At 49.1% G+C, this 26,956-nt stretch overlaps 1 protein-coding gene across 2 annotated transcripts in view; it reads left to right on the top strand.

Moving 5' to 3' along the window:
* SLCO2A1 (solute carrier organic anion transporter family member 2A1) overlaps positions 1–11,032 on the top strand; it is an 81,433-nt gene extending 70,401 nt beyond the window's left edge. For both annotated transcript variants that reach the window (XM_025448911.3, XM_035705299.2), the window contains exons 11-14: positions 1,552–1,715; positions 4,905–4,969; positions 7,691–7,814; positions 9,022–11,032. In XM_025448911.3, the coding sequence (XP_025304696.1) occupies positions 1,552–1,715; positions 4,905–4,969; positions 7,691–7,814; positions 9,022–9,142 (474 nt within the window). In that variant the 3' untranslated portion in view covers positions 9,143–11,032. The remainder of the gene's footprint in view (positions 1–1,551; positions 1,716–4,904; positions 4,970–7,690; positions 7,815–9,021) is intronic.
* The last annotated feature ends 15,924 nt before the right edge of the window (positions 11,033–26,956 follow it).

Here is a 26,956-nt window from a genome sequence, read left to right as displayed (position 1 = left end):
GACAAAGTCCCTGCTCTTGTCGAGTTTGCATTCTATCAAATAAATGCACAAGATAGTTTTAGAATGTAATCTGTGCCACAGAGATACTTAATGACTAGACTCTCTAGTTCCTGGGGGCCTCCCTAAGATGACATTAGAAGTGAACAACCAGAAGAAGAAAACTCTAGGAAGTTCTGGAAGTGAGGCATTCCAGGTAAAGTAACAGCAAGTGGAAGGCCCGAGGGCATGGAGAAAGCACAGAAGGCTAGGGTTGGCACTGAGAGGCATGTCATACCCAGGCCAAGGCTGGGCAGGCCAGGCCTAGGAGCCAGATGTGCCTTCTCCTAAAAGCAATGGGAAGTCTGTGCAGTTCTGCTAAGGATGCTCTAAGGAGGGGAATGCACCCCATTCCCTTAAGCCCATATGGAGGGCATGGATAAGGCTAGCCCCCACTTAGCATCCTCCTCCAAGGGCACAGGGAAGTGCTGCTCCCACAGCCACCTCCGTGGGCAAAGGGAGACAAAGCATGTAAACAAGGTGGTCTCTCCATTGCCTTCTAATTGGAGGAGTCTCTGGTGGCTTCTGTGGTTTTCTTATCTTTATTTACTTACCTCTGATTCATCTACTTCCAGAAATCATCTTGACATATTTCCAACAACAGCACAAATCCATTAGCGTAATATCAAGAAAAGACAATAAATTATAAGGGGAAAAAATCTATGTGAAAAAATGCAGACTGAGGGAAGTAACAGTCATATTATATATAACTTACTTCTGAGCTTCCCGGGAGCCAAAATAAAGAGGGTACCGAGTTCCTGCTGTCTTCCAGAAGGAAGCATCCTGGCTCATTAGTTCCAGTCCTAGCCTTGTAACTGCTATGACATTTAAATGACCATAGGCTAGTCCATCAGGTGCTGTGAGAAGTAAGGTGAAGACCACCTGACATGGGCAGTGGCCACCAAGACCAGTTATGTAAGAGTGCTGAACCATATGGACTTGTAGACTGGAGACAGGGACCTCTTTCCCTAGAGTCCTTCACAGACAGGAGGCATTCCTCTCTGGTAGGAAGCTCTGGCAAAGGCCTGACAGATGAAGAGCTCAGTGGATTACACTGGGTTCCCACTGCTGTCTCCTCCTGTCTATACCTTTCTTACCTTCCCCGGCAAAAAGGAGCATCCACAAAACCACTGCTCCAAGGCACAGGGCAGCCTGGCCCCAAAGAGAGCCCTCCAGCCCCTGGTCCCATGCTGGGTAGGCCTTGACTAGCAACAGGATCCTGCATGTCGTGATGTGGGTGGAACTGCAGGAGGGGCCCGGCCCATTCTAGATGACCAGTTTTGGTGAAGACGATTGCCCAAACAGTGGTCAGAGGTGGTATCTGTGGGACACCTTGAAAACCTCACCAGGTCTGCTCTCCAGCCTCCACACGCAACATTGCCCAGCTCCCCAAGGCAGGAGTCCAAACCTGGGGGACTCTTTGGCTAGAGCTGGTACCGGTGACAGCATTTGAAGTGTGTGGTGGGTGAGAGGATGACAGGGTGTCTCCCTCTCCCCCTCCCTCTCCTTTCCAAGATGTATCTGAACTGCAGCTGTGTGACCGGGGCATCTGCTTCAGCCAAGACGGGATCGTGCCCCATCCCCTGTGCCCACTTCCTGCTCCCAGCCATCTTCCTCATCTCCTTCGTGGCCCTCATAGCCTGCATCTCACACAACCCACTCTACATGATGGTTCTGCGGTGAGTGCACCTTGGCCCCCACACTGCCTGCTTCTGTCTCTCCTCCTTTCCTGGCACTGAAAGACCCCAGCCTCGGAAGGGCAGAGCCACGAATGGCTGAGCCACGATGAAGCCAGGCTGCCTCGCTCCACACTGTGGAAATACCTATAGATTCACTTATGTTTAAGTCCTGAAAGAACTAAAAGGAAGGAGAATTCAGCTAGATGAAAGAAATCAAGGGAGAAAAATCTGGAAAGTTCCAGAGACTTGAGAGTGAAGCTATGAGAAAGGATGAAAACAAGAGCAACCCAGTGTGCTAGGAGCCAGGACCAAGTTCTCAGGTCAGAAGGGAAAGGCTGGCCACGCGGGAGGGGAGAGCAGAGGTGTCCCATTACAGTAGCGGTGGAATGCCTCTGAGGTTTTGAGAGGGAATTGACCCTTCCTTCACCTCGCCCTCTGCAAAGAGAAAACAACATTTCAACCAGTTCACCCAACCCACCCCTGCCCGCCTCTTTCCTGTCCTCACCCACCTTGAAAAACATAGGATCTGGATATCCAGTGCTAGGGTCAAAGGCCCAGCTATGCCATACACTGGCTGGATGTCTTGGGTTGTTGCCAACCTCACTGAGTCTCAGTTTCCTCAGTTATGAAAAGACATTAATGATATTGACCACAAAGGACTGGTGTCAGGATTACCTGATAAATTGCTTTGTAAATCTAAGGTACTTTACATATTGGTTAATTATCCCTATTAACCAAATTCTAAGAATTACTAATAGCTAGCTAGGTGCCAGTGACCTGTTTTTCCCAAAAGGCTAGGAGATGAAGAACTGAAGCAGCCACTTCTCAGGGCCTGCGGTTTTATGAGTTAGCTTGCAAACTACCAAGCTCCTATTTTTGTTACCGTTTCAAGAACGTTGGCAGGAGACAGGAGACTCCTGGTTCAAAGACAAAGGACTGTTACTCACAGGAGCATGCAAAGAGCAGGAACCTTGCATCATTTATCCTTGTGCCCCTCATCCCATGGAGTGACCTGAAATACCTACGTGTATGCTTCACGTGCAGTGAGCTTATGTCACAGTGAAGAATGCTGGGCTGGGAAGAGCCACCCACTGTGTAGACCAAGGCTGCTCTTGGTGTAGGGTAAGGTTTTACCCCATGCCCCAAGGTCACTCATCGCAACCACAACCCTGAGAAATGGCCCAGGAAAATAGCAGTCAGAACCTTGTGTTCTTAGTATGTTCCACAGAAACCTGCGGGGATGCTCAGAACCACAGCGTATTCCCCTCCCAACACCATCAGCACCCAGTTTCTACCACCCCCCACCCTGTGCATTTGAAGCACCAGTGCTTTCATTGAAGGCCCTTGAGTGGGATGACCTCTTGTACCAGGGCCAAATGGGCCATGGTGGGCCCTCTAACCCTGAGAAATATTTGTGGGTGGCCATGATGAGCAGAGGGAACAGAATAAGGAAACTTCACAGGGAAGTCCCTGAGCAGTAGGTAGGGACCAGTCCCAGTCAGTCTGCCTCCCAGAGGACTCCATCAAGCCCCAGGGTTAGGGAGGCTGCAGAAGAGGAGCATCATTTCAACCACAGGAGGGGCTTTCCTAGAAAACCTCTCCCTTCCAAGTCTTATCAGCAGCTGGAGCAAAACTAAAGAGGCCCCAGGATCCCAAAATTGTTTAAAGATAAATCCCACTAAGAAAGATGAGAGAATAGATGCTATTTAGTGCAAAGAAGGTGAGGCTTAAAGGTGACTTTGTAGGTGACCCACATGTTGTTTGTACCCTAGCCCCCAACTAGGTGTGGAAATACAGGCTGGGAGGGAAGGTTCACCAGAAATGTGGAAGGAGAGGGTGGTCCAAACATCAGAGTTAGTTCACGGCCAATGAGGGCAGAGACCAAAAGGGGCTTAAGCTGTCAGAAACCAAACTGTGGTGCCCAACCCCATTTGCTCCAGAATCTAGAGTAGTCTTTCCCAGGGACAATAACCAGGACTATTTAGGAATGAGCACTGTAGGGACCTGTGGACATAAAGGGAGTATCCATTAGATTGAGATTTGAGGTACTTTCCATTGGGGAGAGGGGGTCGTAAGTGGGTGCCTCAAGCCTGTAAGTATTGCTTTCACTGGGCCATCCTGCAGAGGAACTGGAATAGGGCCCCTTTCCACTTTGCTAGCTGGACTGTGGGGCCATTGGTTCTGAGTTCCCTTCCTTGATGTCCCCTCCGCCCCCAGAAGGGTGGGTGTTCAGAACACAGAGAAGCCTGGTGCCTCTGCAGGCTACCTCCTGGCTCCCCACCTTGTGGATGGGGTGTCCTCCCTCTCTGCCCCATGCCCAGCTGGGATGGCAGGGCCTGGCAATACCACCACTTGAAAGCTTCCCCCCATCTCCCTCTGAATCTCTTTCCTCAGCCAAATGCTTGTCTTCTCTTGAGGGAAAAAAGGTAGCAGCAAGACTGGCTATATAATTTGTAGGACCCAGTGCAAAATGAAAATGGGAGGCTCCTGGTTCCAAAATTATTGAGAATTTCAAGACAGCCACAGCAAAGCATTAAATCAAACCAGGAACCTTTCTGAGGGTAGGGCCCTGGGAGGCTGCACAGGCCATACGCCCACGATGCTGGCCCTAGGTAAAGGATTCTTCTAGTTGCACACAGAAGCCTATGGCCCAGGGGCCCTAATTACACTGTCATCAGGGCTGTCTTTATTGCTATTCACACTCTATGGGAGTTGTTCAGACCTGCTGCTGTGAACACACCCTTCCCCATGCTTCTCTCCATTCCCAGCCTCTTCTGCCCTCTGCCTCTTGAAGGGGGCACTGGGCAGCCCTGAAAATCAGAGACTAGTGGTTCCCAAATTTGAGTGTGCAACAGAATCTCCTGGAGGACTTCCTAACGCACAGATGGCTGCCCGCCCCCCCCCCCCCCACTCAGTGTACCTGATTCTTAGGGCCTGAGGTAGGGCCTGGGAACCTGCATTTCTAATGAGTTCCCAGGGGTGGGGACTCATGCAGCTGGTCCAGTGATGGTGCTTTGAGAACTACTGATATAAATGACAGGAGCTCTTGGCCAGGTGAATCCAGTCAGCCAGGTGGCTGTCAGGCCACTTGAGGGTAGGATCTGGCATGTTCTAAGGCTGGCTGCCCCTGACTGAGTAAAGGCACAGCCCTGGGTCCTCTGGCTACTGACTTCCTATTTTCCTTTTCAGTGTGGTGAACCAGGAAGAAAAGTCATTTGCCATTGGGGTACAGTTCTTGCTGATGCGCCTGCTGGGTAAGTGCCTGAGATGCCCCCTTCCCTCCTGAGGGATGGCACCAGGGCATCAGAGGGCTAAGAGGTGCAGGGTGGGGCTGAGGGAAGCCTTGTCTCATCTCTACTCTAAAGGGAGGCCATGCATAATCAAATCAACACATCAGCAAGGGCCAAGACCCTATATGGGCGGTTTCCCCGTACTTGAGGTTAGGAAAGATTCCATCTATGGCATTAACTCCAAACAAAACTATGTAAGAAAAATGAAAAGTGGACACAGCTGAGAATACCTAATAAAGAACTGAAGGCAGGTATTTTTTTCATCTCTCTCCAAGAACTGGCTGTAGGAACAAAACCCTGCATTCCTGTCCCAGCCAGAACAGCAGCTGAGCCCAGCCCTGGCTTCTCTCCCATCTCACAAAACTCATTCCTCTTGCCTCTCTTCTGCAATTGTTTCTCAGTGCGGGGCCCTCTGCTGGCAAACCCTGCCTACGCTCAAGCAGCCTGAGCCTTCAGAGAAAAGGAGCCAGTGCACAAATGACCAGTAATGCTCCGTAGGAGGGCAGGCTGCCCTGGGGAGCAGGGAACACCTGGCTCTCCCTGGGGGCGTGGGCTGGGGGGGTGGGAGATGTGTGCACCTCACCCGCCCTTTCCCTGAGCCTCATGCTGGACCATCCCTTCTTGACACATCCAGGCAGTAATATGCAGATCATTGCTGTGAAAGGTAAACCGAGTAAAGGGACTACCTTCAACTGAGTGTTTTTTTTTTAGACTTTATTTATTTATTCATTGAGAGAGAGAGAGAGAGAATGGCCGGGACACAGGCAGAGGGAGAAGCAGGCTCCATGCAGGGAGCACGACGTGGGACTCAATCCCGGATCTCCAGGATCACACCCCAGGCTGCAGGCGGTGCCAAACCGCTGCGCCACCGGGGCTGCCCTCAACTGAGTATTGATTAAGGACCCAGTGGGTGCACACTGCAGTGGGGAGTATGGCAGTTGCAGTGGAGGGACGTTAGCCGCTATCAGATTGTACTTTCTGACCTCAAATGCTGAAATTCCTGCAGAGCCTACTGTGCCTTATTATCTGGGAGCCCGGCTACACGTGACTGACCTTCCAGCGGCTTCCATTATCGTTCTGGGGTGGGTTGGTGATGTCCCTCCTGGGGCCTACCGAGCAAGAAGCTTTGCAGGGACCTCTCCCACAAAGATTGGGAGAGGAGTGCAGATGATGAGGAACAAACCAGCCTTTTCCATGGGATTTCTCCATGTTGGGCCACTTGCTCTCCTCGTCCCAGCACTGCCCCTTCAGAGCCTGCTCCTCAGGCCTGTATTAGCAGCATGGAAGGATGCAGGGCATGGAGGATGCAGGGCAGCGGGGCCTCCCTGTCCTGGTGGCAGAGGCACTGCTGTCATCATAGCTGCTTCCTATCATGCATAATTCACATGGGGCTTGCTGTGAAACCTCTGCTGGGAAGGAAGCCCCAAGTTCTGTCCAGCGCAGCCAGCGGCCAGGATGGGCTCTGAAGAGCTTCTCCCAGCCACCTGGAAAACAACCACTATCCCACTGCTCAAAGCACCTGCTGCCTTTGTTTTGTCACTTGAGCTCAGACAACTTGATATGGGATCACAGAAAATCCGGGCTGGAGGCATTCCATTCATCACCCAAGAACACAATCGCACTCTGGGATAGAAGGAAGGCCTTCACGTGGATAAAACCCAGCAAGTTTAAAATTACCCACTGGGACTTGGTTGAAAATTTCTCTGGACTTCATTTCTATTTAGGGTAGTAGCATCCTTGGTGGACCATCCCTGTGGCCAGTTTCCATCCCCTGCTTAGCTGGAGACTTGGAAGCAAGCAGGGTCTGAGTAGACAGGCTGGTTTTCCAAAGTTCCCAATTATGGGTGGAGCCACAAGCAGATCTCTCTCTTTCCTCCTGAAGCAGCTTCTCACAGAGCCCTCAACAGAGCGAGGCTATTCTGAGCACAGTGGTTCAGGGCGTGGATCCTGGACAAATCCCTTCCCGGTTGGTTCAGTGACTGCCTAGAACTATAGCTAACAATACGGGGGTCATCTGGAATATTTTGCAGCAGGAAGACATAGCTTCTGCTGGATCGGGTCTCACCACCCAGCTGTGGGGAAGTTCAGGCGGCTGGGGTAGAGGCTCTGAGCAGCCAGGGTGTTGGGGGTCTTCTGGGGGTGTTGTCTAAGCCAGCAGGGCAACCTAGTACAGTAGAAGAGCATGGGCTTTGAGGAAACTAGGGTTCACAGTCCAGCCCTGACCCTCTTGGCTACACAAGCATGATGTAGCCGTGCCCACCTTCTTCCTCCTTAAAACAAGAGCACCCAGCCATCTCCAGTCCCTATGAGGACTTGAGGGTTTCCATGTCCTCAGGAGACTCCTGCCACACCGTAGAGGTCAGCATATCTCCACTTGAGGCCCTTCCAAGTGTTGCCTGTCTGAGCTGGCATCAGGGTGACCTCTGTGACTCACTGCTCTGAAAGGATGGCTCCGGTCCCTTTTCTCTTCTAAGCCTCTAGTGAAAGAGGAGCTCAGGTTTCCCAGAAAGCTATTTGGCTTTCCAAAGTCACTGTGGTTCCCAGGGGTGAGGCAGAGCTGTTCTCATTCATGGGAAACACACAGGGGCACTGGGGAGAGGGAGCTCACTCCCCACCCTGCCGGGCACCTCTGCCTGCAGCTCCATGTAACCTGGGCTCTCTGAATTCTCTTCCTGCTTATGCCAGCCTGGCTGCCGTCTCCAGCCCTCTACGGCCTCACCATCGACTACTCCTGCATCAAGTGGAACTTTCAGTGCTCAGGGAGGCGCGGGGCCTGTGCCTACTATGACAATGATGCTCTCCGAGACAGGTGAGGACCCAGCATGACCCTGTGGTCCAGGGGGTGTCAGGCCCCAGGCCAGAGCAGAGGGCAGCCATCTGCTCTGGCGACTTTTGTGGGGTTAAAGGCAAGGACCAGAGGGGTGTTGCCATGGACAGAGAGCAGGGTCACTGATGACATAGAACCATCTGGCTAATAGAGAGAGAGAGTGTGTGTGTGTGTGGTGTATGTGTGGTGTGTGTGGTGTGGTGTGTTTGGGGTGTGAGGTATGAGGTGTGGTGTGTGTAGGGTGTGAGGTGTGAGGTGTGATGTGTAGTGTGAGGTATGTGTGAGGTGTGTGTGTGGGGGTGTGTGGGGGATATGAGGTGTGAGATGTGTGTGGGTGTAGGGTGTGAGGTGTGTGTGTGGGGGGTGTGAGGTGTGAGGTGTGGTGTGTGTGCAGTGTGAGGTGTGTGTGAGGTGTGTGTGTGGGGGGTGTGTGGGGGATATGAGGTGTGAGATGTGTGTGGGTGTAGGGTGTGAGGTGTGTGTGTGGGGGGTGTGAGGTGTGAGGTGTGGTGTGTGTGCGGTGTGAGGTGTGTGGTGTGGCGGGACCTGGGGCGAGGCCGTGGCTCTGGAAGGATGCCAGGCCAGCTCCCACTGCTTGGAGAGAGGGGCCCGCGCGCTCGCGGCCGAGGTCGAGGGCAGGTGGCCCTAACCTGCCTCAGTGGACCCAGGCCCAGCTGCACGTCAGTAGTTCTGCACCCTTCCGGCCACCTCACCTGCCGCCATTGGCACGTAGACCAGAGACCGTGGGCTTGAGGGGTCTGAGCAGGATCTGGAAACTGGGGGGTGGCCTAGAAGGCCGGGAGAGGGGTGTACCCAGAGGGCGGCGAGCAGATCCCCTCTCCTCCTGGCTGTACTGGGAGGACTGGAGCCTCCAGACTGGCTGGGGCTGCGGCGTTGCCTCTGGCCCATGCTGGGATGAGGACCACTGGGCTGGAAGCCCGAGCCCTCTCCCCGGGAGGCTGGTGCCCTGTGCGTCAGAGGGTTGAAGGAAGTGAGCCCCCCACCCCGGCCCCGGTGGTAACGGATCCTTACCTGAGTGGTGACGACAGATTCCCTGGGCCATTGTGAAAGCGATGCTCTCTTCCTGATGGCCCAAGCCCCAGCCCCAACCCCCCCGACCCCCAACCCCACCCCTGGGCCACAGAGCCTCCACACCCCCTGACTGGTCCCGCCCCCTCCTGCCCCACAGGTACCTGGGCCTGCAGGTGGGCTACAAGGCGCTGGGTGCGCTGCTGCTCCTATTCATCAGCTGGCGGGTGAAGAAGAGCAAGGAGTACAATGTGCAGGAGAAGGCCGCAGGCCTCATCTGACCCCTGACCCTCGGCCCAGCCGCTGCCCTGCTCCAGAAAGTGGACCCTGCCCCTCCACACCTGCCTGTATTTACTAATGTTAACACATCATTTCCGTTTAGTTTTTTAAATAAGAGAAAACCCCAGGCAGCATTTGCCCTCCCTGCCTCCTACACCCCCCTCCCCGCCAGGATTCCTTAGGTCCACTGTGTACCTGGGCTGGATGGGGACTGAGCTGGAAAGCTAGGTCTTCCCTGGCTCCGTGGGAGGCACCCCCATGTGCCCAGGCGCTCCTCAGTGTTGGGTCCCCCAGCAAGGATGCCCACTGAGGCAGCCTTCCCGCCCCCCCCCCACCCCCGCTGCCACCGCCCCAGCCTTGTGGGTGGGTTGGTTTCCTAAGTGGAGAGAGCAAAGGGGTATCTTCCCAGAGGAAAAAAGGAGAGCGCTGGGTTATGGTTAATGGCCAGAGGCAGGCCTAGGGGAGGGAGAGCCTGGCTGTAGCCCCCTTTGTGCCTCAGTTCAGCATCAGAACCCAGGAAGGACTGACCTCCTTCCACTCAAAAGGCCATTTTGGAAGCTGCCATGTTGGGAAGTAGGGCCAACTGGCCCCCTCTCAGTTACCCTACACTCAGGCACCAGAGCAGGGACCAAGACACCCCAAGGGCGGGTCATCCAGATGTTGTTCCTGTTAACTCTAGATCCTTCTGAGCTAAGAAAGCTGCACTGTGGTGAAGACCTGAGGAGGGCTGTGAAGTGGTCAATAGCCCAACCTCCCACAACCTCCATGTGAGGATGAGACCACTCAACTCAGAGTGTTGGGAAAACCCTCCCCAAGTTGCCTTGGGAGCAGATGAGGTGGCCGCACGTGGGCATCCCTGTCTGGATGGACCTCACCCTGTGTGCCAAAAAGACAGGCGGTCCAAGATGTCAGCAGAGCAAGTGCTGAAGCTGAGAGGGTACCAAGGGCAGCCAAGCTGGATGGTGAGCTGCAGCCCACAAGAGAGAGGCCAGTGTGGTCAGCTTCCCTGGCTCCAGACATGCCTGTATTCATCAAAGAGATCTCGCCTCTTCTCACTGCCCTTCCTGGGGCCTGGGTTGAGCGACCTCACTGTTGTGTGGTGAAGCTTGAGAGACGTCTGCAATGGAGGCCTTTCATCAACAAGTATTATATTTATCGCAGACCAGCTTTGTGCAAGGCAGCACTAGTACATGGCTCTCCACCGAGCTTGCCTACGATCTCCCTCACCTCCCTCCGTCCACACTGGGCCTTCTCCCAGAGTGTGCTCAGTAGGCAGCAGCAGGGAGGCACAGCACAAACCCAGAGATTGTCAACAGGATCTTGACCATCTATGTCCCACCAGATGGCCCCTGCACTTGGCCCTTTGCCAGACAGAGACCTGGCTCACTGTGTCCTCTGGAGCAGCTAGGAACTGGTTATGGCCATACACGGCTCTCTTGAGTTCCAGTCCTCTTGGAAGAGCCCTCCAGAAGCATATCAGAAGCCATCTCTGGAAAGGGGTCCTATGGTGGTAAGCCAAAAAAATGCCAGTGGCAGTGGCCAAACTGCCATGAGACCGAAGTCTTCGTGAAAGCCACTGCTACACATGGCCTTGTTTCCAGAGCCACCATGCTTATTTCCAAAGATCTCACTCAGGAAGGGAGAGGCTCCGTGCAACCTCAGGGGCCAGTTTCAGCGTTTAAGTTGGTTCTGCTTGGAAAATGATTCCCTGCAACTAATCCTGGTCCTTCTCTCTGTGATTTAACCAAATCCTGGAGGCACTGCCCTTCAGCTGAGCTCACGAACAATGAGTGCCAACCTGCAGATCTTGGAAGATTGGTTGCCCTCCCAAGGCTTTATTCTATTGTGATATTGCTATTAATATATTATAATTTTGCTATTGATGTAACTTAGTCATGAATTTGTACTGTCATCTGTATTTGTCAGAGAATGATAGATCCTATATTTTCTGGCCAGAGGAGATGCTCATGCCACATCCACAGGGGCCCATGGCCATGGGTATTGGAGGTAATACGACTCTCAACCCATCAGTCTAGTACGGAGCAGGTGGCAGGTGCTTCTTGTTCCTTCAGTAAAGTTCTACAGGTAACTGTCAAAGACCCACAGTGCTGGACTGTCAGGAGGACTGATCCCTGCCTTGAGTTTATATCCATAAGTAGAGTGAAATACCAAATCTTGGATCTTTGGAAATAGCTAAATCCATGATACAAATCAGAATTAGGATCATAATCATCGTTGGTCACTTGGTCACAGCCATACTACCACTCCCACAGCAAACCTTTCCTCCTGATGGCCAGCAGAGAATATAATGGTGTCACCTTCATTTCACTTCTAGAGCAAACACTTCTAAAGCTGAACAAACTTCCTTGAGTGCTGGACATTCATAGAGGGTGTGATTAAAATACAGATTCTCAACCCCTCCAGCCAGCCCCCAGGGCTATGGGAGTGGCCCCTGTAACTGACCGTTGTGAGTGGTCCCTAATCCCTTGTGGGGTGTCATCGGTACAGCAGAACCTTGGGGACACCCCCTTATGCTTAGGCCATTGAGAAATTTACAGACTCTGTAGGCCTTTGGTAAGTAAAAGATGACAAGGGAAGGGGGGCCAGTTAATCTGATTTCCTGGGTGGCTACAGTCAGGAGCCAGCGGGCATGAAGAACAGCCCAAGAGCTCGCTGTACCGTATGAAGTTCATACCACGTACTGAAAGTGGAACCCTCACTCTCCAAGCTTGAATGTGCAAAAAATGTCACAAGTGTTCTCTAAATTAGTTATGTTTGATTTCTCGCTGTCATCCTGTTGACTGGCTGGAGATTTAGCATCAGCCATCCTCAAGGCTAGTCCCCAAAGCCATCCACAGTCCCGTGGGTCCTGCTAGTATGAGTCTCTGGTCCTTTCCCAGGCTGAGGCTCCCTGCTTCCCTGTGAGCCTGGAAACCCTGCAGAGGCTGGTTAGGGGAGGGCCCAGCCCTAGAAAGCCCACCCCTCTGCTCCATTCCCTCTGCCAGCATAATCCAGCCCCTCAAGGGCTGAACAGAAAAAGCCATAAAAGGAAGGGTCTGTAGGCACTTTTTATCTCATTCTTCCTGGAACCTCCTTAGCATAGGAGTGGGAAAATGCAGTGGAAATCAAATACCATATCTCCACAAATTATGGCCCCATAAGGGAGGCCAGACTGGTCCTAAGACCCCTTTGAGGATGAGGAATCTGAAACTGAGGAAAGCGTTGTGGCTGACTTCACCCAAATGACACCTGGCTGGGTCTGGACGTAAACCAGGCCGTCTAGATCGTTCCATTCCAGCCCCAGCTGCAGCCTCAGCCTCCCTGCTGAGATAATCTGAAATAGGGGGAGGTCCCTCTATTCCCACTGGACTTCCTGGCGGCAGGTGGGGGAATCTACTGAGGGCTCTCTCAGGTGGGAGTGCAGGTGGGAAGGACCAGGTGCTGCTTCATTTACCCGCCTTCTGTTCAAGTAGCAAGAACATCACATGTGCTCATTAAGCAGGGCCGATTTAGCCCCATAGCACCATGAGTTACAGGAGAGTCTCGGAGAAAATGGACAAAGAGGAAACAGCTTTCAGGAGTAAAGGCCAGGAGAGCTGCACACAGACAAACCCTGAAGGGTGACACCTGGTGACGGGTTAGCAGATCCTCGCTTAGGAAACAAAGCCATTTTGTGATTTTCTCCAACCGCTCGCAGAGGTGGAGAGGGACAGCTAAGCTGCGGGCTGAAGCCAGTCAGTCTGACTGTTATTAAAATATCCTATTACAGATTCCCAAAGTGATGAGGTTGGCAGGAGCTCTGTGTGTGTGCGTGTGTGTATGTGAGAGAGAGACCCTGCGAATCCAAAGGAGAAATCCTGTCTTTCCCAACCACGGGAACTACATACCTGGGGAAAATACCCATCCCCTGCCAGTAGCACCCCATCCATTGTAACCTTTCCTCAGAGATTAAATATGTAAACAGGTCCCGGGCAAGCCCTTGGCAAATCACAAGTGAGAGAAAGCTTTTCTCCCTTGACACGCCCTGCCATTCCTCCCCACGTGACACAGGTCGCCCCAGCTTGCCAAAGCCCCTGCCCCCCAGGCACCTGCCACCCCTCGATGTCAACAACAGTGACTAAAACGCACAAGGATCCGTACAGCTCACAAAGCCGCCCAGCCACTCATCTAGCAAGCTCCCCTAATTGCAACTGGGTCAGGACAGGCTGGGCCGGGCTGCGGTAACCTCAGCGAGGTGCCACGTGACATAACAGGAGGTCATATCTTGCTCACCTAGAGTCTACTGTGGGTCTAGGTAGCTCTCCGGGGCAGGGGCTCAGTAATGCAGTCGGCTTGGGGGCCGAGGTCTCTCTGTTTCATCACATGCCACCCCAAACTGACAGGGCAGGGGCAGCAAGTCCCCAAAGGTCTCATGCTGGTAAGTGGATATTCTGGAAGTAATACGCTCCACCTCTGCTCCCAGCCTGTTGGTCAGAACTTGCATGTCCCTGCCACCCCTGTGTGCCACACAGCTGGGGAAAGATGAGCCTGTGAGCTCAGAAGAAACAAAAAGCAGGTATGGACAACAGTGCTAGCATCCTCTACCACTACAGATGAGCCGGGGACATGGGTGCTCCCAGGACACTTAAGCCAGCTTTGTCAGGCTTTGTCAGGGGGCGGGAAATGTTTTCTGAAGGAGGCAGCATCAGTGCTGGCTCTGGAGAGGTGAGGAGATGATCTCCAGGCAAGGCCCAGCCCACAGGCAGTTGGCAGAGGGATGGAGAGGTGGGGAAGGAAGCAGAGCTGGGGTGGCAGCTGAGAGAGATGCAGGGAGCCAGGAAAGGTTCTCTTGAGGTGGGAGGGATTTTCTAGGGAGGCTGAAGAGCCAAAGAGAAGTACAGCTGTCTCCTTCCTTAGGGAAGGAGGAGGGGATGAGGCAATGTGCACTAGAGGAACCTCACCCAGAGCTTCCACCAGCCCTGGGAGGCCAGTATGGCCAGTCGTATCCTCTGAATGGAGAAAATGAGACCCCTTCTAGTTGTCACTTGTGCCTCCATTTATTCATTTAGTACCTGATACAGATGACGGCCAGAGATGACAAACGCATGGTCCCCAGCCTTCGGGGACATATTAGGAGCCAGAAACAGAGGGCAGAGTTCAAGTGCTATGAGCTCATTTGGTTGAGAGATCAGAGAAGGGGGTTGATCCCAGTCTTGCAGGATGGACTGGATCTCAAGAGACCGCATGGTCCAGAGACATTCCAGGCAGAGGGAAAGGAGCAGGAAAACCTGGGCAAGCTCTGAGAAACCATGGACACAGGACCCACCAAGGAGATAAGATATAAGGCCTGGAGAGGCAGTTGGATCCAGGCTTAGAGGCTGCTGGAGGGTGTTGAGAGCTGGCTTACACCAGGCTGTTGGCGGTAAGGCCAGCTAGGTCCCAGGGCCTGGGTCAGGGCCTGGGAGGGGCGCCTCAGAGCCCCAGCCAACCAATCCCAGGAAGGTGTTTCTAGCACAGGGTCTCTTCCCAGAGTCTACACTGGAAAGGAGCTCCTGAGTGGACCCTGCCATACCTGCAGGGGGCTGTCCTTTCCATAATCCCAGGGCACACTGGCCCTGCCCAACACACTCAGAGGGAGCCTCCACCTCATGTGCTTGAAGGAGCCACCCACGTGCAGCCTTCCTCTTGCCCAATGCTCCGAGGCTGCCCCAGCCCAGGGTGGCGTGGAAGCCACTCTCTCCCCATCCTTCCCCTCCCACCTCCTCTCTATGCCCATCTAGGCCCTGGAGCCCCACGCCTGGAGCTGGGAATTGGAGAGGCTCAGTGTCAGGGCCAAATAGGGCAACTAGTTTAAGTCTCCCAGTGTTGCCAACCCCCTTCTCTTTACCCTGTGGTCCATCAGTGTGAGAAAGTCTGTCCCCTTTACAGACACCAAATCCATAGAAGTGACCTCAGAGGTCCCAGATTGGAACCAATATTTGTTTAAACCTTGGTCCTCATTACACCTCACTACCCCTAGCTTCCAGAAGAGGAACAGCGACGGCTGGATGAGACGGAAGCTCTCCCTTTGGGTCCCCACTGGGAAAGGCCCCAGGCCAATTTCACACCGTCCCCAGCTGGCTCCTTGACCCAAGTGGCCTCTCCAGACGCACTGAGGTTTCAGAAGGGCTCTTGAAGCGCAGAGTTTCAGCAGCTCAGGTGTGTTGAGCGCTCAGGCCACTGTCCCAGGTGCTTCAGACAGGTTTGCTCCCTGAGTCAGCGCTGGAGCCCTGCAAGATGCAATCAGCGTGCCGCTTCTCAGACGCGGATCCTGAGACGCGGCGCTGCCCTTCTCAGCGAGGGGGCGCGCGGGGAAGGCGGGCGCCGGCCGAGGGGCGGTCGGCCACCAGGGGGCGCGCCCGTCCCGTCCCCGTCCCCGTCCCGTCCCCGTCCCCGTCCTCGTCCCGTCCCCGTCCCCGTCCCGTCCCCGTCCCGTCCCCGCCCCGTCCCCGTCCGCGTCCCCGTCCCGTCCCCGTCCCCGTCCCCGGGCCCTGCCGGAGCCGCGGGAGCCCCGGGGACGCAAGGGTCGCGCGCCCTCCCGCTCCGCGCCCCGAGGAGCACTCTGCAGGGGTGCGGGCCGCCCAGCCGCCCCCTCCCGCCGCGCGCTGGGTCCTGCGGCGCTCCTCACGCCGGCCCCGCTCCCGCACCGCCTGCACCGGCCGCCCCAGAGCATCCCGGGGTCTGGGCCCCTGCTCAGGGGCGTGGCCTTGAGATGTCCCTCTGTCCCGCTCCGCGACAAGGCACCAGGTAGTCTGTTTATCTGTATGTTCAGTACGAAGGTGTAGTGAACCCATTAAAGAACAAGGAAAGCGTGGTTTGTCTCCCTCCCTAATGTTTCCCACTCAGTTCCCCTCCTTTCCCTTATAATCCTTTTCACTATGTCTTATATTCCATGTATAAGTGAAACCCCACATGGTGATTGTCCTTCTCTGATTGACTTATTTTACTCAGCATCATACCCCCCAGTTCCACCCACTATGAAGCAAATGGTAGGTATTCCTGTCTTCTGATGGCTGAGTAATACGCTCCTAACTCTGGGAAACAAAGGGTTGCAGAAGGGGAGGTGGGGGTGGGGGATGGGGTAGCTGGGTGACCGGAGGGCACTTGATGGGATGAGCACTGGGTATTATACTATATGTTGGTAAATTGAATTTAAATTTTAAACACATGTAAAAATAGATAGATGACAGATAGATAAATTTTAAAAAGGAAAGCAAAGAAGAAGCCAGAAGCACCAAAACGCACACAGGACTTCCTGACACTCTCTGACCTGTTGCTGGCAGAGGGGCCACCCAGCCCGCAATATGGGGTTCCCACAGCCTCTCCCCAGCATCGCCCTCTGGAGACCACCCTTCTGTGGCTTCAGGGGGCTCAGATCCCTCTGACTCCTCTTTCCTCCAGTTCCCAGAGCACCTTGTAGGGCCTGGCCCTGAAATAGTAGCAGGCATCAGAGAAAAAGCTATGTCTGCCTGTATCCTGGGCATCTCCACTTGGGGAGTGTCCCAACTGCCCATCCTACGCATTTAGGCATCTGGAAAGTGCTGGACACCAGTCCTGTGGAGTGAACAAGACAGACCGAACCCCATCTCCCTTGGAATTTACAATTTGGGAAGCAAGACAGACATAATCAAGAAGGCCCACAAATTGTGTGGCAATTGGCTAATAATCTATCACAGGTGCAGCCATGCTGTGAAGCAGGAGTGCAAACACACAGATGGATACCTGCATGGGAACGCAGTGGGGTGAGCAGGTATGCGGTGGACCCAAAGGGGAGAAAGGCCAGTTCCCTAGCAGATGGGGTGGGGGGACAGGTAGGAGTGAAGGCAGTGAACTTCAGCTGAATCTTGAAGGGTAGGGCACGTTTGTTGAGCAGGGCCTCAGAATGGAGGTGTTCTGTGCAGAGGGGGCTGCAGGAGTGAAGGCTCAGAGGTGAGAAAGCTTGGGATACGTTTGCATGAAAAGCAGGGGCAGGTTGCATAGTTACGAGCTGCCGGAGTGTAATGAGTGGTGGTGTACCACGCACACCTCCCATTGTAACTGGCTGCTGCCTGTGGGAATGGGAAGGCACTGACAGCTTTTTAACAGGCGGATGCAACCCGGTTTCTGGGTTTAATAAAAGGTCACTTTTTAAATGGGCTGCGGGTATACCTGGCTGGCGAAGGTGGGGTCTACAGAAGGAGGCTTCCTTCTTGTCATTATGGCTGCTGGGGGAACTGGCCCTGGAAAAGATCAGAGCTGGGGTGCTCCAATGGGGCCAGAGCTGGGGGAAGGACCAGTGAGCAGCAGAGCACCCCAGGCCCCCACAGGCTCCCAGCAGCCAGGCTGTGTGCTGCCCAGAGTTCTGGGGCTGATCCCTGGGCCAGAATGCGCCTCCCAAGCACATGCTGGAACCGGCTGTCTCTGGGCCCAGCATATGGGTTCTAATAGGTCCACATGACATTTATGTTTTAAAGTTAGCTGCATATATCGGGAGAGTTTGAATTTTGGATTTCCTCTTGAAAAACCCTGGGCCAGCACTCCTGCCGGATGACAAGGGACTGGAGCTGAGTACAGAGCACCTTTGGATGGTCCCTGTACTCTTAGCGGGGGCTGCACTTCCCACATCACTAGCTTGGTCCTTGTGGGTATTTAAATTTTCACACATACACATGCCCTTAGAGAGTCCAGCTAAGCCACTGAAAATCTAGGTGAATGTGGGAAAAGGCCTGGAGGAGGACAGAGGGGCTGTGTTTGAGAAATAACAAGCAGGTGGATGACTACCCAGTAGAAGATGAGAGGAATCAGTGTGGACTGCTGGGCGGCTAGAGAGTCAAGTCGGAACTGAACTCCCCATCTCTCTGCTCAAACCTCCTCTCACTGGCTTTCCCACCTCACTTAATGGCAATCCAGCCTTCAAGCTGATCAGACCAGAAACTGGGAGACAGAAAAAAAATAAGAGAAGACAGCTTAGTAACTGGGGAGGCACGAGGGGAGGCTTCATAGTTGCAGGAATGCTCTACTTCTTAAATTCGTGTTGGGTAGCTGGTTTTGTGAGAATGCATTGAGCTCTCTGTGCTTCCGTGTATTGTAGTTTACAGAATAAAGTGTCAACGTGTCATGCATGTGTCTCAGTTGGGCACCGCTATAACCACACCATCACCCCAGGGGAAAAACAGACTTGTCCTTAAAATAAAACACACTTAAGATTTGATTTTCCAAAGGCTTGTTTAATCAGTGATTCTGAGTAAATGTTAGATTTACACTCATGGTTTTATTGTACAATAACATTTTACCTTCTTTTTAGGTAAATAGTCTGTGTATTGAAATGCCCTCAAATGAAAAGCATTTCCCATTGTAAAACTTTTACCAATTTACTTTTATATTTGTGATTTGTTTTTAACGAGGGCCGATATTACCATGTTGCAAGCACCACCTGCCCTGCGATGTATTTGAGACAGAGGGATGGCTCCAAGCCAAAAGTCTGATTTTTTTTTAACTTAATAAAATAAAGAAATGACTTTTTTATGCTCTGCTTTCTCAGTGTGCATTGTCTGATAGGGTAGAAAACAAATTATGTGAGGAAAAAAATAGGATTATCAGTTTTAACAGTCAGCATAAATTGTGATAACATTTTAATCTTTATTGTTTGAAATTCATCTGGAACTTAAAATGTTATTATTAATAGCCTTTTACTCGAAAATGCCTGCAAGTATTTGTTCTCTCTTGTCAGAGCATAATATTTACTTGTTAAATGGAAGCTTAATTTTTAATACATAGTTTAATTTTATACACACAAGCTACCTAGTTCAAGAACAAAGTTTTTGTTTTTTTTTATAAAGTCCATTCTCTATCCATGAATTTTTAAAACTCATTTAATATGCTTACACACATCTTAAGAGTTTTAAAATCACACTCTTTCGCTGGGCTTGCCTTAAGATTGCAGAGATGGGTGGGCCTCCTCGGGCTGCTGGGACACAGTGGGGGCCAAGGGGAATGAACAAAATGTTCACCAAGTCTTTGGTTTTTAAGACAAGTCAGGAAGCCACGAGTCACTGTACTATTTACCTGAATACCCCTGGAATATTATTGCACATCTTTGGGTGGATAACCTCGTGTGGCCACAATTCCTACTTGCTGAGTGAGAATCCCTAGAGACACAGCCTCCTGTCGTCTCCCACTTCACTCTGTTCATGGGGAACATCTTTCACACTTAAACAATGGGACAGAGGTACTCGATCCAGTGCCAGAAGGGCATCTCAATCCTCATGGCTTAGTATGGAGATTTCCTGGAGTGCAAAGCAGAAGGTGCAATCCAGGGTGGAGACTACACATCCTGACACATACACAGCAAGCACCTCCTTTTTGCTCTGGCCCCATTGTTGAAATGTGAAGGATTCTCCATATAAATGCCCCGTGCACAGTTAAGAAAAAGAAAGGGACGACGTGGTGGGAACTGACTCTTGTTGACGTAAGTTGGAGCTAGAAGCATGAAAGCCCTAGACTGGCCCTTTGTGGATCAGTTCACCCCCTTCTGCCTTCCTGTCCTTACCAAGGGTCCCAAACAGCAAATAGTCAAGCCAGCCAGTACGGGGATCTTCTCCGACTCAGGCTTTATCCTCTAAAGGCAGAAAGACCTCCGGAAGGGTGGCTGGTGGGTGCCCAGAAGCCCTGAGGAAAGCCTCAACCTCTGCTTTGGCCTGGGGCAGTGAGGAAAACCTCCCGGGGTGGGGTGGGGGGGATTCACAATTCAGATCAGAGTACAGTCATGCATTCCCAGCTTTGGGATGGAAACCTTCATTTCTACAGTGTGAGGACAGAGAACTTTCTCCAGCTTTCTTAATCTTATCACCTGTGGTAGGCTGAACATTGGCCCCCAAAGATATGTCCATGCCCCAATCCCTTAGAATCTGTGAATGTTATTTTATATGGCAAAGATTCTGCAGATGTAATTTAAGGATCTTAAAATGGGGAGATTATCCTGGATTACCTGCGTGGACCCTAAATACAATCACAAGTGTCTGTGCAAGAGAGAGGCAGAGGAAGACCACACACAGAAGAGAAGGCCATGGGAAAAAGCCAGGAATGATTCTCCCTAGAATCTCCAGAGACAGCATAGCCCTACCGACGTCCTAATTTCAACCCAGTGATCCTACTTCCAGACTTCTGGTCCCTAGAACCCTAAGAATACATTTTGGTTATCTTCTGTTGGTCAGAATGAAGTCTGACCAGAGTGGTGGTCATTTGTCACAGCAGCCTCAGGAAGCTAGAAAAACACCTTCTCAGCCAGAACCCTACATTCTCCTTGTGACCAAGTCTGTAAAATTTTGGTCCTCAACCCAGGACTGGCAGGCAGGCATTTCCTTTCTACATGTGATTTAGTGATTATTCGGCAAAATCAGCCTTCCTTGCTGTGAGCTGGCAGGGAAGTGTTGCATCCTCGGCATCCCACAAGATAAAGCTCCATGCCAGGGAGGCCAGGCATCCTATCCCTCTGGCTAGGATTCCATAATTGTTATAAAAGACTGTATGTTTTATTTTAAAATAAATATGCTACAAATTCTTGCCTAAATATTTTTAAGGAAGAAATCTTATCTTTAATTTTGTATTCCCCAGAGACTCTCCTTAGTTTAACAACACTCAGATTAATTATAACAAGGTCAGAGGGGATATAGTCAAGGATTACTCATCAAGTGGTTGTGAGCAAATGAATTTCTACCACAAATATAGTTTGCAACTCCAGGCGAACATTCATACTTTTTTATAACAAGCATCTTGATAACTACTTTGCTCTACCGAACATACAAAAAAATAATAATAACACTTTTCTCTACCAAACATACAAAATAAAAGCATTGCGGTTTCTAAAGCCTTGAGATGAGAGGTTACATTCCAAAGAAAATTAATGGTAATTCTAAAGGTAGACTGCAGAAGATCACAGTGCACTCCTGCAAATAAACTACTTAAGGTAATGATGACAAGATTCAAATAAGCAGGTAATTTTTTAAAATTTTTCTCTTGTATATGAAAGAAAACCAGTAGGAGTTTTGTAAAGAGAATGCATACTTATTATGAATTATTCAAGCACTGCATGGAGGTGAAAAAAATTCAAATGCCACTGCTCATAAATAATTATCATTTACATTAGGAGAGTCTTTTCTTATGTGTGTTCCAGAAAGGCAAAATAGATATACCAAAAGGTTTTGATAAATATGTGATTATTTTGTATATGCTAGTTGTAATATTACATTTGATTTCATTTGTATTTAAAACTTGAAAAAGAAATCAAAAGGAATCTAAAAGATTATATCTAACTCTAATTAGTATATCTAATAGTATCTAATGTGCATAATTATCATATAAGTATACATGACATAATAATTATATGTATTAGATATATTAAATACTAGATTTTTTATTAGATAGCTTTTTTAGATATTAGATATATTTTTTATTAGTTACATTAAATATTAGATTTTTTAAAAAGATCTTTTTATAACTACAAAGAGATTTGGAGGGAAAAACATTGAGACTAGAGAAATTGTTTTTATATTCCGTATTTCAATTTAGGCAAATCCTTTGACTCCTTGATGTGAAAAATGAGGACATTGATCTAGAGCCTCCTTTCCCTCCCCCATATCCTTACATACTGTGATACAAATATCTTACATACACATTTATATTTTAGCTCATGACTATAATTTGTAAATTTTTTTATTAATATTAGTTCGTAGTTAAATGTTTCTGAATCTTACCACAGCTTCTCTACCCCTGAAATCTTCATTTTGATTTATAGAAATTTATTTTTTTTAAATTTTTTTTTATTTATTTATGATAGTCACAGAGAGAGGGAGAGAAAGAGAGACAGGCAGAGGGAGAAGCAGGCTCCATGCCGGGAGCCCGATGTGGGATTCGATCCCGGGTCTCCAGGATCGCGCCCTGGGCCAAAGGCAGGCGCCAAACCGCTGCGCCACCCAGGGATCCCGATTTATAGAAATTTAACTTCAAATAAGACCTTTTCCCCCTCTCAGCTAATGATATTTATTGCTTGGATGTTTATATTTTCAAAAATACTTATTTTCAACAATATTTCCCCTTAACTTTTTTACTCTAACTTACAACTTATACTTTTCTGAATATTTAAAATTTTCTCAAGGCTTAGAGAAATTAAAAGCTTTTACCCAATGTCACACAGCTAGTGTGCAAAGTCAGGACACCAATGCAGGCCTAATTTCAAAGCTCACCGTGTTGTCATCTATCCATCATCCACTGTTCCCATTCAGTTACACACTTGCTCATTATCTATCACTCCTCACCTATGTAGCTCTGTATCTATCCGTTACCTCCATTCATCCTTCAGACATCCATTTACCTACTTCATTATTCCATTCATTCATATATGATACCAATGCAAGCATACATACATAGTCATTCATCTATCCAGACATTCCATCTATTCCATCTGTCAATCAGCCCATCATCCTTCCATTTACCTATCTATTTATCTACATTAATTTACTTTAACATCCATTCATCCACCTATACATGGATACATAGATACAACCACTCATCCAGACATTCATCTATCCAACTATTCATCCACAAAGCCACCCTTTCATAAATCAGTCCATTCCATTTCCTATGGATCCTTTTATCTTTTCTATTAATTCATCTGCTCATCCAACCAGTCTATCAATTTATCCAGTCACTGATAACTCTGAAAACGAGAACTTTCGTAGAATAGGGAATTGTCTTCTTCTAAGAGTCTGTTGTGTTCTCATTCCATTTCCCAGCCATCAAGAGAAGACCATAGTATTTCATGAGACAATAAGGAGGTCTGTGAGCCCTTGACTGTCTCTCACCCATATGAAAATTCTTGCAAGAGAGACTGTGGGTCTTATGGTCTTAAATATGGATGCCTTCGGTAATCTACCCAATGACTGAACCTTCTAATGTTTGTGCAGTAACGAATCCTCTCTTTATGGAAGAGTCATCAGCAAAGATTACAACCTAAGACTATGAGGCAGAAATTTTGCCCATTTAGACCTCCTCTGTCATTGGCCTGGTATTTTTATTGCAGTCACAACCTTCCATCAACCGACCCACTGCTTAGTTCTCTGGCCATCCACATGGAGTCACTGAATGTGACTTGTCAATTTACACCTAGTTTAACATCACTTTCTTTCCCTACCCCACTGTAGTGAAGCAGCCTGGAGGCACCACTTGGGTGGACCTCAGTAAGAGCTTGATGTGAAAGAAGCTCAGTTTCTCACTCAGATGAGTGATTCACAGTTAACATGATTGAATCAAGGCTATTCGTGACAAATACAAGTCAAAACAAATCAAGAGGAAAGAGTAGAGACGTAAAAATAAATTTTGAAGCCTCTCTTGCAGGGTATTTTGCAAAATCGAGAAAGAAACTATAATCAAACTTAGAGCAGAAAAAGAAAAAGAGTAAGAGGAAGAAGGAGAAAGAAGAGGGCATTTGCGATAGTGACAAGGAGTTCTATGAGGAGGAGGAGGGAGAAGAAAGAGAGAGAGTAGTGCCCTACAATCTAGAGAGCTAGACTTGTCTTCTGGTTGCCTCCAGAACAATCAATGATAAAGAAATTACAGAAATGAGACAGAGAAGTTATTATAAGAACTGTGACTGGTTCCTGGGGAGACTAAAGCCAGGGTGAACTCATATGAAACGTTAACAGCAGTCCCAGGTGGGGGTGGGGCAGCAGGTATAGAGAGGGGAAGAAAACTGTGAGGAGAAACTTCCAGTTCTGTTCATTCTTCTCTCCCATATTTCCCAGGGAAGATGACTGGTGGCCTGGTGGCCTCTGTCACTGGAAGAAAGAAATCAGTGGTAATAGCTTGGCTATTACCCTTGCTCAGGAATGCCAGGGTAACTTCAGAGCTGGGCCGAGTTGAGATTCTGATGAAAACACATGCAGGCTGACCAGATGCCCAGGCATTTACTCCTCTGTCTCAGTCTCCTCAAAACCCTCATGGGATGGCAGGTGACCATTTCTTTTTTTTTTTTTTTTTTTTTTTTAATTTTTATTTATTTATGATAGTCACACACAGAGAGAGAGAGAGAGAGAGAGAGAGAGGCAGAGACACAGGCAGAGGGAGAAGCAGGCTCCATGCACCGGGAGCCCAATGTGGGATTCGATCCCGGGTCTCCAGGATCGCGCCCTGGGCCAAAGGCAGGCGCCAAACCGCTGCGCCACCCAGGGATCCCCCATTTCAAGAACAGTGGCTGAGCTCCTTGTGAATGGAGCCAACCATTCTAAAGATCTTGTTTTCTTTCAGTGCTGTTTTTTTTTTTCAAATAAATTAAAGAGGAAACCCTGAATAAAGAAATTTCTCTGTGAAATGAAAGCAAAAAAAGGGATGTTGAGTGGCAATCCTGGAGTACCTGAGGCTCTCCATTCCAGGGCTCGTTCCTGCTCCTTCCTTCATACTCATTGGAAGGACAAAAGCAGACCTCTATTGCATCCCTTTCCATTATTGGACTGGGCAGCTGATAACCACAAGAGAAACATGATAGTATAAACAAGATAAGTATAAAAATATAACAAAGATATTCAAAGATATGAGAGAGAATATTGGTAAAGTTAAGAAGGAATAAGAAGAGGTGCCTCAGTGATGCAATTGGTTAAGCATCAGACTCTTGGTTTCAGCTCAGGGGTCCTGGGATCAAGCCCCACAGGACTCCATGCTCTGCTTCTCCCTCTGCCTCTGCCCCTTCTCACCACTCATGCTCCCTCTCTTGTTCTCTCTCAAAAAAAATAAATAATCTTTAAAAAAAAAAAAAGGAACAAGAAGCAATAAAAGAAGACAAACATGTGCCTCTTCTGATAGAAAAATAGGAAATTCTTTCAGGACAGCAAGAGAACCTAGGCACAGTTTTATAAAATATACTTAAAGATAACAAAGAGAGAACAAGGTAGTAAAGAAGTGGCTTTACCCCAGATCTTGAAGAAAACAGGGATCTAGAAAAGCATGCTTGACATTTGGACTACTTCTGCCCGGGGAGCATGTACTGATTCTGCACAAGTCAGCAATATCTGTAATAACCAAACACTGGAAACAACCAACATGTCCCTTACAATAGGTGGATAAATAAATGGACACAACCCCTTGTTCGTTTCTCAGAGTTAGGAGTCTCTCATGTTGGTGGTGGAAAGGGAGGTGGGCAGGGGGTTGGGGTGACTGGTGACTGGGTGACAGGCACTGAGGGGGGCACTTGACCGGATGAGCACTGGGTGATATGCTATATGTTGGCAAATTGAATTCCAATAAAAATAATAATAAAATAAATAAAGAAACGGACACATTCGCACAATGCAATACTACACAGCCCTGAAATGGATCAACTACAATTACATGCAACACCATGAGTGGATCTCAAAAACTCAATATCTAATGAAAGCAGCTAGATGCAAACGAGTACATATTGTTTGATTCAATTTATAGACAGCTCAAATATGGGCACAACCAATCCATACTGACATACCTGAATAGTCATTTCCTTTGTGGGAGTAGCATAATGACTAGGGATGAGGTGATGAAGATTTCTAGGGTACTGGTAATATGCAGGTAGGAAGGTGAGCACATATACTTTTCCCTATTCCTCCTGCTAAATACAACTTAATGCCCTAGATATTGTGTATAAAACAAACATAAGAAAACTCTGAAAGGTGGAGAGAAGAAAACAGACCAGCATTGGACCTTGGGACCCAAGGAATGACACAGTGATGAGTTCCCTATATTTTCTTTTTACTTATATATTCTGGACTTGGAGCACAAGAAGGTAGTGATAAAAAGACCACTGAATACAGACAAATATAAAGAATCAAACAAAGCCTGCTCTCTCTAGTCAATGGATGGAGAAAAGGATAGCCTAACAAGACAGAGAACTTTAGTCAACAACTGCTGTGCTCCAATCGAATACCACAGGTAAAAAAACTATGAGGTTTCCCCTATCATCTACCTACCCCAGCAAAGTCCAAGTGGTGAGTACAACCTTCCACCATTACTAAGCTGTATCAAAGCTGGGATGGAGCATCAAGGAAGGCCAAGATGGGAGCCGGCCCTTTCATCCCCACAGGGCAGTACTGAGGCCTCCCACCCACACTCTCAGTGGAGACCATGCAGCGAGTCTTCACATTCATCCCCTCTCCCACCTTAACAAGACCCAACTGATTTTTTATAAAGGTGCAAAGGTAATTCAATAGAGAAAAGATAGCCTTTCCAAAAAGAAAGAAAAGAAGACCACCTCCAACATACCCCATACAAATCTAACTCCAACTCTATCATAGACTGAAATGTAAAACTTAAACCTATTTTTAAACTTTTAGAAAAAACATAGGAGAAAATCTCTGGGACTTAGGACTTATTGAAGAATTCTTGGACATGACACCAAAAACACAATTCTTAAAGGAGAAAAGTCAGTAAGTGGGCTTCGTCAAAAGTAAAAACTTTTACTCTGCAAAAAACCCTGTTAAGAGGTTGAAAAGACAAGCTGCAAGATGGGAGAAAATATTTGCAAACCACACATCTGATAAAGGACTAGTATCTATAATATCTATATTGTATCTACAATATACAGAGAATTCTCAAAACTCAAATAATCCAATTTAAAAAATGGACAAAGGACATGAGCAGACAATTCACCAAGGAGGATATACAGATGGCAAATAAGCACATGAAAAGATGTTCAGCATTGTTAGTGGTTAGGGAAATAAGGATTAAAACCACAATGAAATATCACTAGATAGATACCTCTCAGAATGGCTTAAAAAAATTAAAAAAAAAATGACAAAACC

Source organism: Canis lupus, chromosome 23 (genome assembly GCF_003254725.2).
Source record: "Canis lupus dingo isolate Sandy chromosome 23, ASM325472v2, whole genome shotgun sequence".
Taxonomy (NCBI): Eukaryota; Metazoa; Chordata; class Mammalia; order Carnivora; family Canidae; genus Canis; species Canis lupus.
This window is presented reverse-complemented; position numbering and strand designations above follow the sequence as displayed.